General features: G+C 41.2%; 1 protein-coding gene across 1 annotated transcript; it reads right to left on the bottom strand.

The window, feature by feature from the left end:
* Positions 1-2,354: 2,354 nt before the first annotated feature.
* On the bottom strand, positions 2,355-16,492 carry LOC138945301 (serine-rich adhesin for platelets-like). Its single transcript, XM_070316718.1, has 4 exons — positions 16,070-16,492; positions 15,620-15,696; positions 8,219-8,392; positions 2,355-7,718 (listed from the first exon to the last, which is right to left on the bottom strand). Exons 1-4 carry the CDS (start codon positions 16,473-16,475, stop codon positions 4,551-4,553), a joined length of 3,825 nt encoding a protein of 1,274 aa, XP_070172819.1. The 5' UTR covers positions 16,476-16,492; the 3' UTR covers positions 2,355-4,550.
* Positions 16,493-16,851: the final 359 nt, after the last annotated feature.

Raw genomic sequence — 16,851 nt, 5'->3', positions numbered from 1 at the left:
TGGGATAGAGCCACTTGTCAATTGTTTCTTGTTCACAAAAGCACTAATCAAAAATTTGCTCCAGGGGCTTGCAACGTAGTACAATATATTACCATACTGGGAGAATGCAAGTTTCCAGTACAAAGGACTTAACATTTCTTACATACTGCTTGACTAAAATCTTTACAAAAATTGACTATATTCTATACAAGAAACACTTAACAAGGGTAAAAGGAGAAACAGAATCCGTTAGTCGCCTCTTACGACATGCTGGGGCGCATCGGGTAAATTCTTCCCCCTAACCCGCGGGGGGGGAAAGTGAACTCTGATCGTTCCATTCAAAATACTTCCCAATGAATCGTCCACTGTGTCCCCCATTTGACAGTTTCACTGAACACCCAGAAAGGAAGGGTTGTGCCAATTGAACATTATTACTAGAAAAGCCCTTAAACCTAAAGCTACACCAAAATAAATGGTTGTTTCTAGAAAGTAGGCCTCTATCGGAATCTTAGTTTATCCACTGGAGTACACATTAAAGGTAATGAAGGTGGGTGGGGTGTGGGGGCAGAACTGTGTTGCAATTGTATGAATAACATTACATAATTATGCAGCTGCCTGACTTTACATAAAGCTGGCAAACAGAATAGGTAAACACATTGGCAAAATCTGTTTACAAATTGATCTGTGCATTAGAAAAATTAACAGGAACTGATGTAAGTTGATGGCACGAAAAGTAAGAACTAAATTTACTTAGGGGAGGAGGATTTGTCTAAATATCTGTTCCTGTGCTATGTCTATAATCAGGCATGGTACTGAAGGAATGGCAATTTCAGCTGAAATAAAGCCGGGGGGCCGCTGGCGGGGTCAAGGGGCAGCGCCCCTTGTGGGGGTCAGGGGGCGTTGCCCCCTGAAGCTGACGACGTTTTACTAATTCAAATTTGTTTAGTGCCCTCTCCTTGAAGCTGAGAGGGATATAAGTGAAAGATAACAAGGCTTGAGTAAGAAAAAATAATAATCTCAAGTCAATTAGCAGATTTTTTTTTAAATTTTTTTTATTTTTTTTATATTTTTTTAAATTTTTTTTTCGGATTTTCGTTTTCGGCGGATTTCCGCCGATCGGCGGAAGAGTACCATGCCTGATAATGTTAAAAGTACAGTAATACAACTTTTTTTCTCTAAAAACACAATTACAACAGTAACTTTAGATTTTAGGAACTTGCTAATAGCAAAATGTAGAATATAGGATTTCATTTACTGCTTGATGCCAGTTAACAAGAGATGCAATATATATAATATTCAATTGTGGGCACATTGAGAAGCAATACATTCTGTTAAAATGTCTTAAGTCCTGGCATCAGCTAAAGTTCAGATCTGATGGCATAATGCATGGGTGAAAGCTATGAAAATCAAATTGACTGAAAATTTTTTGAGGCAGGGGTCCAGGGGCCGCCTAGGCCCTGGCGGGGTACGGGGCAGGGCCCCGTTAGGGGGTCCAGGGGGGCAACGCCCCCCGGCCGAAAACGAATTTTTGCATTATACATTGTGATTTTGTGGCCTTTCCTGGCAAAAAAATACACTTTTTGTCACTATCATGCAGGTCAAAAAAATACCTTCAGATTCTAATGATATGGTAAAAAGGGTAAACAAAATCAAAACAATTCACAGAAGTAATCATTTATCTTTTGTATCTTTTCACACTTGCATCTTCCAACACAACGACACAATTGATAACAATTAACATTGACAACAGCCAATTACTAAATGAAATAGAAACTGAACAACTGAAATAAAAGTTCGAAATATTTAATTATAAGAAGCAAACATTGCCAGACAGGCATTGAAATAAATGATGAAACAGAATGTCACACATGCAAACAGCATGATGTAGCACTGCACAAAGTAGCAACTAAGCAGTAGCATCTCTTATAGTGCAAAGTTCTCAAGGAAAAGCACTTGAGTTTCAAGCACCAAACTTATCACACACAGTTTTAGTTTCATGAACTCCAACCAGTCCCATCGCCATTTGTTGGCTAGACCAGCATCAATAAGATCTGTCCATGCGTTTTCCGTCAAAACCGGTATCTTTGTCGCAGAAATCGTGTCACCACTTCATAATGCCTGCCAAAACGCGAGAACTTTTTTTTATCGTGATGCAGAGCGAATCCGAAAGCGAAGAAACCTCACCTACGGGGTTTACCGCATAGCAGTTCAAAAACGCGTTCCGCTTAAAAATTTATAAAAAAAAAATAAAAAAATAAAAAATTTTTTTTTTTTTTTTTTAAATAAAAATTGCGGATTGACGGAATTTCCGTCAGACTTATTTTCAGATTGACGGATTTCAGTCAATTGACGGGCTACTTTCACCCATGATAATGTAAAACTAAAACTATATGATGGTAAACATAAAATGTCATTTGAAATCTTATCATTCAAATAAATAAAATCTAGTGTTGTTTCCCCGAGAATCGGAGGGCAATAGGTCAGCTGGACCTTGATTAAAAACCTAGTTCTGGGACCAAATGCCCTGGCTTTGTCTGTTTAGAAGGACATTTGATGGTCAAAAGGCCCCCTAAATGGCAAAACAATCAAAGACCAAGGGGACGGAACAAATAAAAGATAAAATAAGCGCCATTGACTGAAGGGCCTGAGAACAACATTGAATCTGTATAATTGAAAATGTACAAGTGAGTTCCCCTGAAATATGCCAATGTTGAGAATGTTGCAGATGTCCCTTCTGGTCCCTTCTCATTGAAGCTGACATCCAGTACCAGCAACAACTTTCTTGTCCTTTAGAATATTTACACTACAGTTTGCCAGTGTAACTTCAGAATCGTTTTTGCTTTTTTGTGAGATGAGCAACCCAATAAATATGTAATATTCTACTGCACCTCATGAATACAGAAAGCTAATGATTTTTACTACTTTGTGACATCGTCACATGCAACTATGGATGCATACATACGTGTGCTGAGCTGTCCTGCGTACCATGACCAAAAATAACAATATCCTGATGTTCAAGAGGTAATCAATAACTCTCATTGTAAATTTATACTTGTGAAGAGTGAATGTGACGTGCATTCTACAACCAGGGTTTTAACTTAGGATAGTGACAGCTGTACTCTAGACACCAAGTATACCTACACAATACTTAGCTATACATGTGCATGTATAAATCATATGTTGGCAAAGGCACCAAACATTAGATGCAGCTTTTAGCCAGAAGAAAATGCACCAGTAAACAGTCCAGTCAAGTATTCTCTACAAGAAAACAGTCCAAATAACAGCAGTTTTTGTCCCGTCACAATTGAAAGCGCCATGAGACTGCCATTTGGCAGTGAACAGCGCTATAAAAGAATGTTTTATTATTATTATTAATCTGTAGAGCCTGTAAATCTGAGAGAAACAAATGCATCTATCGGTCTTCCAGCTTATAACTCTCAATATGATAGAGGGTTTAGAACGGTTATTGTTTTAAATTGAGACATAGAAAATGCAAAATATATGCAATTATTGTAAATTAATTGTGTTGTAAAAAAAAAAAAAGGTCAGTTATTGACACAAACTTTCAAAGATGTACTGCCTTTAATCTATGTTGGCAATTAGTCATCTGAAACCATAATAGATTATTCAGGCCTAACTGTCCCGACACATTGATTCTGAATTTCATCCACTGACTTTAGGATGAATTGTCAGATGACCTATTGTGTAGTTTGATCCTAACGTAAACCAACAATCCCCACAACAAAAAGAACTTGAAGATGACCACTGTCTTTTAACAACCGAGTACTTGTAAACAAGACTCAGAATAACTTATAGTGTGACTCCCCTGGGAGCCATTGTCTGCATATCTGCACAATATTATGCCAACAATCCAACGAAGAAAAGAAAATGTGAAATGAAATAGTTAAACTAGTAAAAGTAAAACGGCAGCATCTTCTTTCGTTTTCACGTTTCTAACCTCCTGATACAAGTAGGCCATAAGCATATATCCCCACAGATGCTACGTGGCTCCCCAAGTGTAGGTGTATGAACAGAGTTGGGTACATAATAAAACCCTGTAAAACCCAAAATGCAAATAAAATGACTAAATGTATCAGTACGATACCTCTCTTAAGTCCAACACATGAAGAATTTCAGGTGAGGAAGTTGCAAATCAGTCCGTCTTTGTTCACTTTATAACATGCCTTTACATCCATAGGCAGTTACTTGTGCTGCAAACTTGGCTGTCATAAGATTATCCACCCTCCAACTTATCTGGTGACAAAGTGCTCGAGCAAGGCCGTCCAAACCTCCAACATAACCTTTCCTTGGCCAAACTTTGTGACCTGCAAATCTAACAAGCCCGAGGTTATAGTGACACCTCTGGCTCACATTCGTTCACCAAAGAGCTTAACCTTATGCTCTTGTGATACTCTCCCTTTTGCCTGCACCAAAAGGTACACTTTTTTTTTTGCAACACAATTTAAAATAATTGCATACATGTATTTTGCATAATTTTCTACTTCTCAAGTTAAAACAGTCCTAAAAACAGTCCTAAAATAAAAAACGAACAAAAATTCTTGCCTTTTCACCTAGTTCATGTTAGACTCCGAGCGACTCTCCCGCAAGGAGTACTGATCGTCAGTCCCTTTGAAGCGAACGATGTTTAGGTTCAGCTTGTCTGCAAGATCGAACTGTCGCTGTAAACGGAGTGCTAGGCGTAAATCTTTCTCCTCCTGTGTCAAGCCCTCCTCCTCTTCCCCTGAAGAAAATGCATCCTGCGCCACGTCGCGCTTACTTGGAGACTTGGAGGGCGACAGCTTCCTCATTTTTGCCGGACTGTTTTTGTCTGGTGAGTCGGAGAGTTTGCGTTTCTGAGATTGTGTTGCGGTCAAATTCTGAGATTTGGGCTGTGCAGATTTCTGACATTTGGATGGGGTTGAATTCTCAGACTTCTGATATTTTGATGGGGTAGCATTCTGACGTTTGGGCTTGGTAGATGTCTGAGATTTAGTTGGGGAAGATGAGGTGGATTTGGATGGGGTTGACTTGGGAGAGGTGATGTCAGTTTTGGAGGGGCTGGCGTGGGCTTGAAGCTGCTGAAGTTTGTTGCTCAATACAAAGGCGTTTAGTTTGGGGTTCACTTTCTTGGCACGGCTGGAGGCTCGAACCGTGAACTTCTCTGGTGATGTGGCAGAAGAAGATGACGCAGAAGATAGATCCGATACTTCGGACTCACTTGTTGAAACAGTCTTTGACTTTTTGACACCCGTTTTCTTCTTTCCGTTGACATTTAACTTCTGCTCAGCAACACCTGCTCTCTTTTTACCCCTGACAATTGGAGCTTTACCTTTCAGTTTGGAAGCTGCAACTTGTTTGGGAGAGAACCAGTCTTTGATAGACCTCTGTGGACTTAAGACCTTGCGTGATTTTGCTGCGGAGGATTTCTTTCCATTTTCTAAAGGCTTTGAAGTAGCTTTCACAGGCACCGTTTTCTCAGTTGATTCCTGGTCTAAGGCTGTTGGTGCAGTGTTTTGTCTCTTGACCCTTTGAACAAGCTTGCCAGTGTTGTCAGTCTCGTTATCAACAGATGTAGACGGTGTGTCAATGGAAGATGAAGAAGGCTCGATAGGGTTGTCAACGTCTCCATTTTGTGTACGGTCAGTAGCACTAACAGAGTTTACTTGCTCACCACCAGTTTTTTTTTCACCAGCAGTTTTGAGTGGTGATGGTTTCTTTGCTGGACTGGTTTTCTTTTCCTTCACACTGCCCACATCTTTTTTGTCCAAGGAAGGAAGCTTAGAAGCAGGCTGAGCGACTTCCCTCTGACCACCAGACACTGCTTTTTTACCAGTACCAGAACCACTTCTACTGTTGCTGCGATTCTTTTTAGGTGTTTTATGCTGATCCACACCATTTACATGGGTCACTTTCTTGGCCCGATCACCCATAGAGCTTTCTACAATTACAGGCAATACTTTAGACACACTATTCAGCTTTTCGGCATCAACAGTCTTCTCTGCGGAAGCGATCTTCTTTCCGGAATCTGGTTTGCCAGCTTTCTTGACACTGACAGTCTTTTTGGGTGAGTTTCTTTGGCTGAACACTCCATTGACGGACTTCTTTACCAGACGCTTTCCCTTTCCCTTTACAGTGTCTGTGTACAGGGCGTCAGTCCAAGGAGGAACCGTCGCTGGGTTGAAGATGCCCAAGGGCTTGGATGACGATGATGATGACAATGAGCTTGCGGATGACGACTCTGATGGCTGTAATGTTGTCAGTTCTGGCTGTTGCTGTGAATCTGATCTGGAGCGTTTCTTAGCGCTTTGAGGAGACAAAGGACGACGTCTTTCAACTCTACCTGGTGAGGATGGTCGATCAGTGTTGTTAACTGTCACTGGTGAAACAGAACGATCAACAGTAGGACTCTTAGTCTTACCGGTTGCAGTTTCAGCGTCGTTCAGTACTTTACGATTATCCATCAGCCGAGATTTGTTAGTGTCACTGCTTATTCTAGATCTCTCACCTTCAAACACAATCTTCACCTCTCGAACATTCCGTGCTTCCCTAGAAGTCTTCTTGGCTGCTGGTTTCAATCCATTCATCAAACGATGTGGAGAGGAGATCTCTACCTCAGTATCCGATAAAGATTCTTGTACTGGCGAGTAGTGCTTCCTCCGCTGCCTGAAATCTTTCAGGGAAGAGCGAGAATAAGGGCTTTTGTGGGAGTCGTCGTAAGAAGCTTTCTGACTGCGAGGTATGACTTTCATCCTCGGTGGGCTGACCGATCTCGCTCGTCTGACGTGTAATTCATCTGTCGGGACACAGCCATTGGCAGCACTGGAGGGTTTCAGCTCAGTGGAGGTGCCTTCACCCAAGAGTTTAGTTTTGAGGGCACCCATATCCGGCTTGCTTTGGCCTACAGGCTGAGCGATACTGGGCGTGACACAAGAACTGACGATGGGGAAGGTGGTGGTGGAAAGGCTGCGCGTGGAGAAGAGAATTCTGGGAGTGATACGCACCACACACGGCTCCAGCAGAGAGTTGGTCACCATGCAAGGGGGTGTCTTGGGGCTGGACTGAATGGGTCTGAAGCGCGAATCTTCCCCACCGCCGATCTTCACTCTGGGTGGAAGGCCTTCGTCAGAAATGGTCACACAGTCTGAGCTGTCAAAGTGAACTGAAGTCTGCGATTTCACTCGCCTGCCCGTCACGAGGTCTCTAGCGTAGGTCTCGCCAATCTCAACCTCTCTGGACGTAGCACAGGTCCTACTGTATGTCTCTCCAATGTCCACCTCCCCATCGACAACCTCTCTGCTGGGAACACCTCTGCTGGTGACACTCTCCCGACTGTACGTCTCCCCAACGTCTATCTCCTCGTAAATCTCGGGCTGAGAGCTGGAAGCTGGCAGCGAATGCTGTGACGCTAACTGTGGCAAGTTTTCCTTGTCTGTACCTGGAGGCACGCTCTCAGGTCTCGTTGACGTTGAACTCAACCCAGATCCTCCGCTCTTTGCGACGGTCTTCTCACTGGGGCCTGTTTTGGGCTCGGAAGAACATCGAGAAGCAGTTCTTACACCAGCAGGCAAGCGACGGAAGAACGTTTCCAAGGTTTTGTTGTTCTTCACCAGCTGATCTTTGACTCTGCTGGGAGTGACGGTGAGGGTGGGTGTGGAGCTATTGGGACGCTGCAGAATTCGGTTGGGGTAGTTGTCCTTGGACTCCTGTAGCAGCCTGTTGACCGGAGTGTCGCCTTCTGCCTGCAACACACACAACTTGATTAACATTACAATCACATTTTATTTAGCTTATTCGTCTGGCTCTACAGTCGCACAAGGCGCTGCAGCAAATCCACAGATTGACACGGGGCGCATCAAGCATCGTCTCACATGACTACAGTGGTACCCCCCTTTTAAGACCCCCTGAATTTAAGACTCCCTCCCTTTTAAGACCTTGTTTTCTCAGACTTTCTGTTCAGAACCTGCATGGGCAAATTATCTCTGTAAACATAAGTATCGATTGAACACTAAATCCTAAAAACTAAAAGGAATTCTAACCAGAATTGATCGATACGTGAAATGTTACTTGTATTTTTGACACAAATATGACATTTTACACAGATCTCGACAGTCATTGTTCAGCGCGGTCTCTGAGGAACACTGACTGTCTCGACCCGTGTAAAATGTCATATTTTGGTCAAAAATACAAGTAACGTATAATAAAATATATAAAAATAATAGATCTACGCATATAAACCCACCTCATTAATGACTTTTCCAAGCTCCTCCGCCAGCCGAGCGTCCCGCGCAGCAATCTCCTCCAGTTGGTGCCTTAGCTCCTCCTCCTCTCTCTCCTCCTTGCTACGCAGACGCTGGATGAGATCAACACTTGCTTCCTCCTCCTGTTGACGCTCTGCCTCCTGCTGCTCTTCTAGCTGTTGACACACCAGCAAATCAACATAAGAGTGATACAAAGTAACAAATTAATAGGGACTTCACAGTGTTCTTCCCAGACCCAGAGTACAATAGGTCAGTTGGACCTGGGTTGAAATACATGCACATACAGGTCAAAACACCTTGACCACAAAAGCATTGCTCTGTTAGATGAGCTATATATATATATGTATCAAATGAAAACCATCTGATGGTCGACCAAACACTGAAACAGGGGCGAGACCAACGTCTCAGATCACAAAAGCATGTGTCAATGACCCAAGCCCGATACCTGTACTTATCAAAATCTTAAGGATGGTACTTGTTTTTTTCCGATGCTAATCTGACATGTTTTGAGGTTGGTCAAATGGCCTGGCTGATGATCGATTCTGTCCTCTTTAACTTAAGTTTAAGATGGTTTGGATACCTGTATCATTATTTACCTCCAGAGTACAGCAGAAGCGCCTGACAAGAGTAACAATGGCTTAATATTCATCGACCTACCATGTACTTCATCCCAATTAGTAATAATAATAATAATAATAATAATAATGGACATTTGCTATAGCGCATAATCATATATATATATGCTCAATGCGCTTTACATATTAATTTCTGCCGTGTGAGATGGAATTTTTTACACAAATATATCACGCATTCACATCGACCAGCAAACCTCAAGCCTATTAGGGCGAGCATTCACCTTTCACGGCCTTTATTCCAAGTCACACGGGTATTTGGTGGACATTTTTTATCTATGCCTATACAATTTTGCCAGGAAAGACCCTTTTGTCAATCGTGGGATCTTTAACGTGCACACCCCAATGTAATATCGAAGGATTGTGTTAAATAATTGAGCACAAACCTCCACCCCTCCTTTTATCCAATGTCAGCAACTAATAATCTTTAAGTAAATAGAACCGACCCCTCCCCCACCTTCTTTCATGCAACATAAGCAGGTGCTGTTCTCTTGACTTAGCCATCAAAGACAAAGACCTACACAAATTATAGACCAAATAGGTGACTGAAGGTAAAACCAAAACAAGAAGGGCAAAGCCCATACGACTCACATGCTTGACCTTGACATGACCTTGACCTTCAGGGTCAAGGTCAAATAACTAAACCTAGCAATGACATCATACACTAAGAACTGCTTTACACATTTTTCCTACCAAAATACATGTGACCTTGACCCAAGGTCAAGGTCATCCAAGGTCATGCAACACAAAGCTGTTAATTCAAGACATAGGAAGTACAATGGTGCTTATTGGCTCTTTCTACCATGAGATATGGTCACTTTTAGTGGTTCACTACCTTATTTTGGTCACATTTCATAAGGGTCAAAGTGACCTTGACCTTGATCATATGTGACCAAATGTGTCTCATGATGAAAGCATAACATGTGCCCCACATAATTTTTAAGTTTGAAACAGTTATCTTCCATAGTTCAGGGTCAAGGTCACTTCAAAATATGTATACAATCCAACTTTGAAGAGATCCTGTGACCTTGACCTTGAAGCAAGGTAAACCAAACTGGTATCAAAAGATGGGGCTTACTTTGCCCTATATATCATATATAGGTGAGGTATTCAATCTCAAAAACTTCAGAGAAAATGGGGAAAATGTGAAAAATAGCTGTTTTTTAGACAACATTTATGGCCCCTGCGACCTTGACCTTGAAGCAAGGTCAAGATGCTATGTATGTTTTTTGGGGCCTTGTCATCATACACCATCTTGCCAAATTTGGTACTGATAGACTGAATAGTGTCCAAGAAATATCCAACGTTAAAGTTGACGACTCGGGTGAGTACATAGACTCACTTTTGCTTCGCATGTAAGTCAAAAATCCCCCTCAGGCTTTGCAGAAGGCACACTATCCACACAGGAAAAGTTAACAGGTCACAAACAGCAACGCCCTTTAAGCTAGAGGCCTCAAACCCCCCCAGTCTCTGTGTGTTGAGGCTGCTCCACACCTGTTTCCCATTGTGTTCAAACAAAACACACCTCTGTCTTTCCTCTGCTGCTGTCTGCCTGTCTCACCTTTGAGGATTGATACAGATCTACAACTGCACATTCAGCGTACAGTGGAACCCCCCTTTTAAGACCTCCTAGACACAGAAAATACAGGTCTCAAAAGGGAGGGAGTCTTCAACTGGGGGTCTGATAAAAAGGGGGTTCAACTGTACCTTTAACATGCTATCCTCAGTACATGTATTAATCCTAATTCCCAATCTGTCTGTTTTAACTGAGTATAAAGGGACTTTCCCCACCTGACCAGCAAACTGTTGCTGATTGTTGCTCAATTCAGCTGAATTAACGCAATGCACTATTAGTATTATTAATTAAATTCTATATTTGTACTTCTAATTGTTTGTTTGTTTGTTTGTTCGTGGGCTGAAACTCCCACGGCTTTTACGTGTATGACCGTTTTTACCCCGCCATTTAGGCAGCCATACGCCGCTTTCGGAGGAAGCATGCTGGGTATTTTCGTGTTTCTATAACCCACCGAACTCTGACATGGATTACAGGATCTTTTTCGTGCGCACTTGGTCTTGTGCTTGCGTGTACACACGGGGGTGTTCGGACACCGAGGAGAGTCTGCACACAAAGTTGACTCTGAGAAATAAATCTCTCGCCGAACGTGGGGACGAATTCACGCTGACAGCGGCCAACTGGATACAAATCCAGCGCGCTACAGACTGAGCTACATCCCCGCCCCCTGTACTTCTACATATATTGGGTGTGCTTCTGGATCTGGATCTTTTACGTTGCAGGGACCACTGTTGGTCATCTTCGCAACTGAAAGAGGCTGGAGTGAATATATCTTAAAATGTATCCAAACAAAAATTAATCAATGACTTAACTGTCAATTTTGCGGTTATGCAAAGTCAAACAGAAGGAACTAAGAGTAAGAACTAAGAGCGTCAGGTTTTCATTCTCCCTCAACCCAAGCGAAGTTATATTAATAAATATCCCCTTGGTGCCAGCTTGTCATGTGGTGCCCACCCTTCCTGTTTACTTTGCCTAGGCTAAACCGGTACATGACGCTTTTCCTGTTCAAGTGTATGATTGCTTCTTGACATTGTTATTTAAAATAAGTAGATATTAGTTATTACAGTAGTAGCAAGTTTAAGAACAAAACAAAATACAATATTTAAAACATTTAAGTTAAGCAATGTGAGTGTTGGTACTATATATATTATGCATTTATATTTTTGTGCTCTCGGACTAAACACGTGCCGTGGCATAAAAGTAATACAGCCAACTGCTCACAAGAACAATTTTATGATTTACATTTGGATTCATTTATCATTTCTTTTCCATTTTGCTAAATTATCAATTCACATCCCTAGTCTCAGTAAAACTGCACATTTGCAAACGGTGTCACACACAGTTAAGACCAGGATGTCATAGAAAAAAGTATTCCAGGTGCCTGTGATTAACCACAAGCAACACCACCCTCTTCATATTCTTGTCTAATCCTATTCTTAGCATAGTTTTGAGTCACAGCACACTCAGCTCCACTGGGCTTGTGCCCTTTTATTTGCACTTCATCTCCCCGCTCTATTGCAACCACGCCTTCCCACATCTGCACCTTGGTGGGTAGCATCACGTTCTGGCAACATGAATTGCCCACTACAAATACTTTCCCCAACTTCAAAGGAGCAAATCAAATGGGAATATTCTGACACTACTGTTTTCTATTCCTTTCCATGAAATGTTGTAATAGGATTGTGCCACATGTCAGTTATTCCTTGCCACCTCTTCCCCTGACTTAAAGTTAAACTGAGTTAATTTCACCTGTTTTGCATATATATATATATATATAACGTACATTCTTGAATAATTGATTATGAACTTAATGATTGGAAACAAAAGCATCCCCCCCCCCCCCCCCCCCCCCCATTCATTTTAAGTCAATATTTGCCAGGATAGCGTATTGATTGTCTTTGTGTAAAATACGAATATTCCCAGTAACAGTGATGGCGCTAGTATTTTTTCAAACCGGTACGCAAACATTTATGATGTAAACAGTCCAGAAAAATACGGTAGGCTGGTCATGGGAACCAGTTAGAGTTTAACTCAGAGTACTGGTTTTATTGTTCTACCCGGTAGTTCTAAAAAAATAACCGGTAGGTCAAACCGGCAGCAAATTTTGTTCCGGTAATTTCTCGTTTCAACCGGTAAAATACCGGTTAATGCCAATACTGCGTAAGTCACTACTACTAAGTGGCATCATGTAGTTGACTGAACAAAATACAAATTATAATGTGCATTATATTGGAATCAACAGCGCTTGTCATGAAAAATGCCATAATGTCTAAATAACATACCTGCAGCCCAACAGCCGTAAAATCTGCATCACTTAAAAACTTGCAATTTGAAAGATTAGAAAATGTATCCACCAGTGGATCAATTCATCAAACACACTCCAACAGCATTATCATAAGTTTGTTTCCATGCATTCCTGACAACCGCGAGGCTAATCAATTAGAGACAAACAGAGCGGGCAAGTAAGCAAACAGTAAGACTAGAATAGACGGATGGATCAAGAACGTCAGAGTGTCTCCACCATTGAAAGTCGGTCAATGCGTGCTGCACTGAAAGCAGCTCTGGGCAAGTGCAGAATTTGAACTGGATCATTGGGTGAGGAATGTTTGCTTTCCCCAGCCACCGTGCCTTCTAGTACTACTTCTCACCCGACAGAGTAAACTATGCAAAACTTTAACATGAAAAAAAAAGTGCAACAGTGAGAGAATGCTGACTTTGTGTGTTCTCAATCTCATGTACTTAGTTACCGTACTGACATTGGCTCTGCAATAGCAGAAATGCTCTGATACACTGTGTGATACTGTGATAGTGCACCATTTTCCTATTCAGATGCCTTGCCCTTCTAATCTAAAAATACATTGTCTAAATATATATTTCTTCTGCTCATAATGATAATTACGATCATATTTGTCCTACATCAACAGAGATTTTGTACAACAAAGTTTCCCTACACCATTCAGGTCCCCTCTAATAATGTAATATTTAACTCTGTTGTTAGTCACTTAGTGTTGCTTTTACAACAGCAAGCAGGAATGATGAGCTGAGTTTTAGAACTGATGGGGCAACGTGAAACAACTCATTCTTTCATACCTCAAATCTGCATCCCATACGACATTAACTAAAGCTTTTTCATTCATCTTTCAGAAGAGTTTAATTCAGTTTTCAGAATAGTACCACTAACAGTAACAATGTAATCATCAGTTGTTCTCAGGAGTCTTGTCTGTTTCGGTCACAGACGCATACTTGTCTAAAAACGGACACATTGGTCTGACGAAAATAGCCAATTCAATGCTTCACTTATTATCCAGCACTCAAGCTACAAAATGTCTCAAGAAAAATGATAATTTTTTGCTTAGGCCTAAAAAAAAAATAGGTGTGGTTACGGTAACCCGATCTACCCTATTTTTAGGGGCCGACCCTATAACTTTTTATTACATTTGTAAAAAAAAAAACAAAAAAAAAAAAAAAAAAAAAAACAGTGCAGAACACGCAATGAAAGCGACAGCGCTCGAGTCGCACACTTATTTCCCTGTCAAGTAGGTTTAATTTGTACACATTAGAAAAAAAGTTAAAAAAAATAAAAAGTGATTGCCTACCTTCCTACCCTATTTTTTTTGGCTATGTTACCTTAACCACACCTATTTTTTTTTTTTGGCCTTATCAAAGATCTTAAGCTACAAAATCTCTCAATAAAGTGATAATTTTAATTTTGTTTTCCCCGCTAAATAATGTCCCCAATGTGACCCTGACATGCAATTAGGGTCAACCAAGCCTATGGCATGTCTGGAGGTTATCAAATCTGGAACTGGAAGTGTGTAAAGTTTCAAACGAATCAAAGCTCTAGCTTCAAAAACGTTCAAGCAAATGTTACGCTTCCATGTTTCGACTGAACCATGACCTTTCACATTGACCAGAATCGTCGTGATAAAGGTCATCCACCCAAAGCATTGAAGAGTGAAGTGTGTTAATTTAAATTTTAAAAGCTCTAGCTTCTAAAATATTTGAGGAATTGATGTTTCCATTTTCCCCCTGAGTGACAACTGACATGCATGACCCCGTTCTGACCCTAAAATGTTATATCAATGAGACATGCTGTCATCAAACCCTAGAGGTGTGCAAAGTTTAAATCATAAATGTCTTGATTCCACAACACTCAAGAAAACCACAGCCTTAAGATTCTTTGGGTATGGACGGCTGTCTGGCCTGGCAGCCATCCAGTAGTAACACGTACTGCTCATTCCTAAATCAGTTGTGTTTTCAGGCTTCTGTTTTCGGTCATTAAGGCATCCTTTTTTTGATCTTGTGCATTCTTCTGACCTCTTGCTGGTCGATGGCTTTATCTCAGACATTTGGATCTATACACATTTTCAATCCATGTCAAACTCAAACTGACTGAGTCAGGGAACAACACTGTTAAGAATCTCCTGATTGCTCTGGTGAGTCAATAAAAGTTAAAACAAGCACACCAAATGAGTGATACTGCTCTGAAATGTCCCTCTTAACATTAAAATCCTCAAAGGTATTTCCTACAATCTTTGACGTTTAACAGACTTAACAACTGTGTTTAATTCAATTCACTACAAGTACAACTTTATTACCTGAATGTGGTACATACTAAACGTACTTGTAACCGAGTGCCGAAACACAACAATCACCTTTGGAGGCAAAGTCCAATCAAACAGGATTGAGAATTTTAGAGCTTATTTCTAAGCCCTATAAAAACTTTTATGGTTACGCAAAGGAAACCAAGAACATACCAAGAGACAGAAGCCGCCAGACCTTATCACAAACAGAACTCTACAATCCACAGGTGTCTAGCCGGCGAGCTATTAATAGCTCGCACTCAAAGGCCAACAACTCTGCAGAGCCTGCTGTGAAGGGCGATGGTAGTCTCCCTGTCACATAAGTTTATTAAATTATTAATTACTGGCAAACAGGAAGCAACACATTTCTCTACAGACAACAGTGTTCACTAATTACAATCTGACAAATCAACAGTAGCGTCAACACATTGGTAAAACTAAAAGGAGGAAGCATGTGCTTTGACATCTGTTTTGTGTATGACTCATTGACTATGACTATGAGCGCATGTGTTGTAGAGAATTACTGCCCTGCCCATGGAGGCAAAAAAGGAAGCTCTGATTTGACTCCAATTTCAAAACTAATAAAGTACTTACTCTCTTCAGTTCCGCTTCATACTCTTGACGTATCTCCCCTGGCTTTGAAAGCTGAACCATCCGCCGATAACACACATCTGAAAATAAAGTAAAGCTCAAGATACAACACAGTATAAAAATGCTCAAGCTGGCATTGTTAAGTTTTGGTAAAACTACTTAACAATAACTTAATAAGACAAAACCAATTCTTATGTGCACCTACATCATATCATTTTCCTGTTTCTTGTTTTTCTCTCTCTCTCTTTTTCCAGTCAACCTGTTAAAATACCTATAAAGGCTAAGAAGGCATGTCTGTCCGTCTGTCTGTCTGTCTCACACACACACACACACACACACACACACACACACACACACGCACGCACACAAAACATATAAAACAGCACACCCTACAACTCTACGACTACAGTCTACAGTATCACACGCCCAGTCAGACATCCGGCAAAATCGTACCTATTTCTTCCCTTTCCTCAGTTTCCTCGTCAGTCTCGTCATCTAGGCCATCAAGCCGCCTCTGAACTCTGCCTGGAAACAGTCGCTGGATCTGCTCCCAACGTTCCTGGTTCACGAGTGTCTTTGCTTTCGACGCCTTGCGGGACCACGTCGAAATGCGAGTTCGACACATAGGACATGACAGGCTGGCTTCCTCCACCGTCTGTTTGAAACACGGCCTGCATAGCTCGTGGCCGCAAGGTAGCGTCACTGGGTGAATGAGGATGCACAAACAAATGGTACACATACAATCTTCCAGCGAATCTTTGTTCGATCCTCCGATCGTCGAAGCTGAAGTGCCGGCCATATCAGACGCAGACGAGAATCTGCCGTCATTTCTGTTAGACTGCTTAGTTGGCGCGTGCATAACCGGAAGTTTTGTTTAAAAGGGAGCGATATTATTTTTAGAAAATGTCAATATTTCCTCCTGCCAAATGTCTAATATTATCAGTTTTCTGTATTTGTATCCAAAGATTAGTTTCAATCCAAAGATAGTTTCTGTTAAATAACTCTATCAGAAATATGATAAATATAATGGTTTATTCTTTTATATTGGACAATGGTAGATCCCCATATCCTACTTTCCTTTTTTGCTGGCAGTAGTTTCGGCAGGATTGCCCTTGTAATGATAACTGACGGGATATATTTCCAGTTACGTCGCAAAAGTTGAGATATTATTGTCACAAAGAACTTTTTTTTAAAGTTTCAGACAATAATCTTCACGGGCATTTTGGTTAACCTTG

The sequence above is a fragment of the Littorina saxatilis genome, linkage group LG13, assembly GCF_037325665.1.
Source record: "Littorina saxatilis isolate snail1 linkage group LG13, US_GU_Lsax_2.0, whole genome shotgun sequence".
Lineage (NCBI taxonomy): Eukaryota > Metazoa > Mollusca > Gastropoda > Littorinimorpha > Littorinidae > Littorina > Littorina saxatilis.
This window is presented reverse-complemented; position numbering and strand designations above follow the sequence as displayed.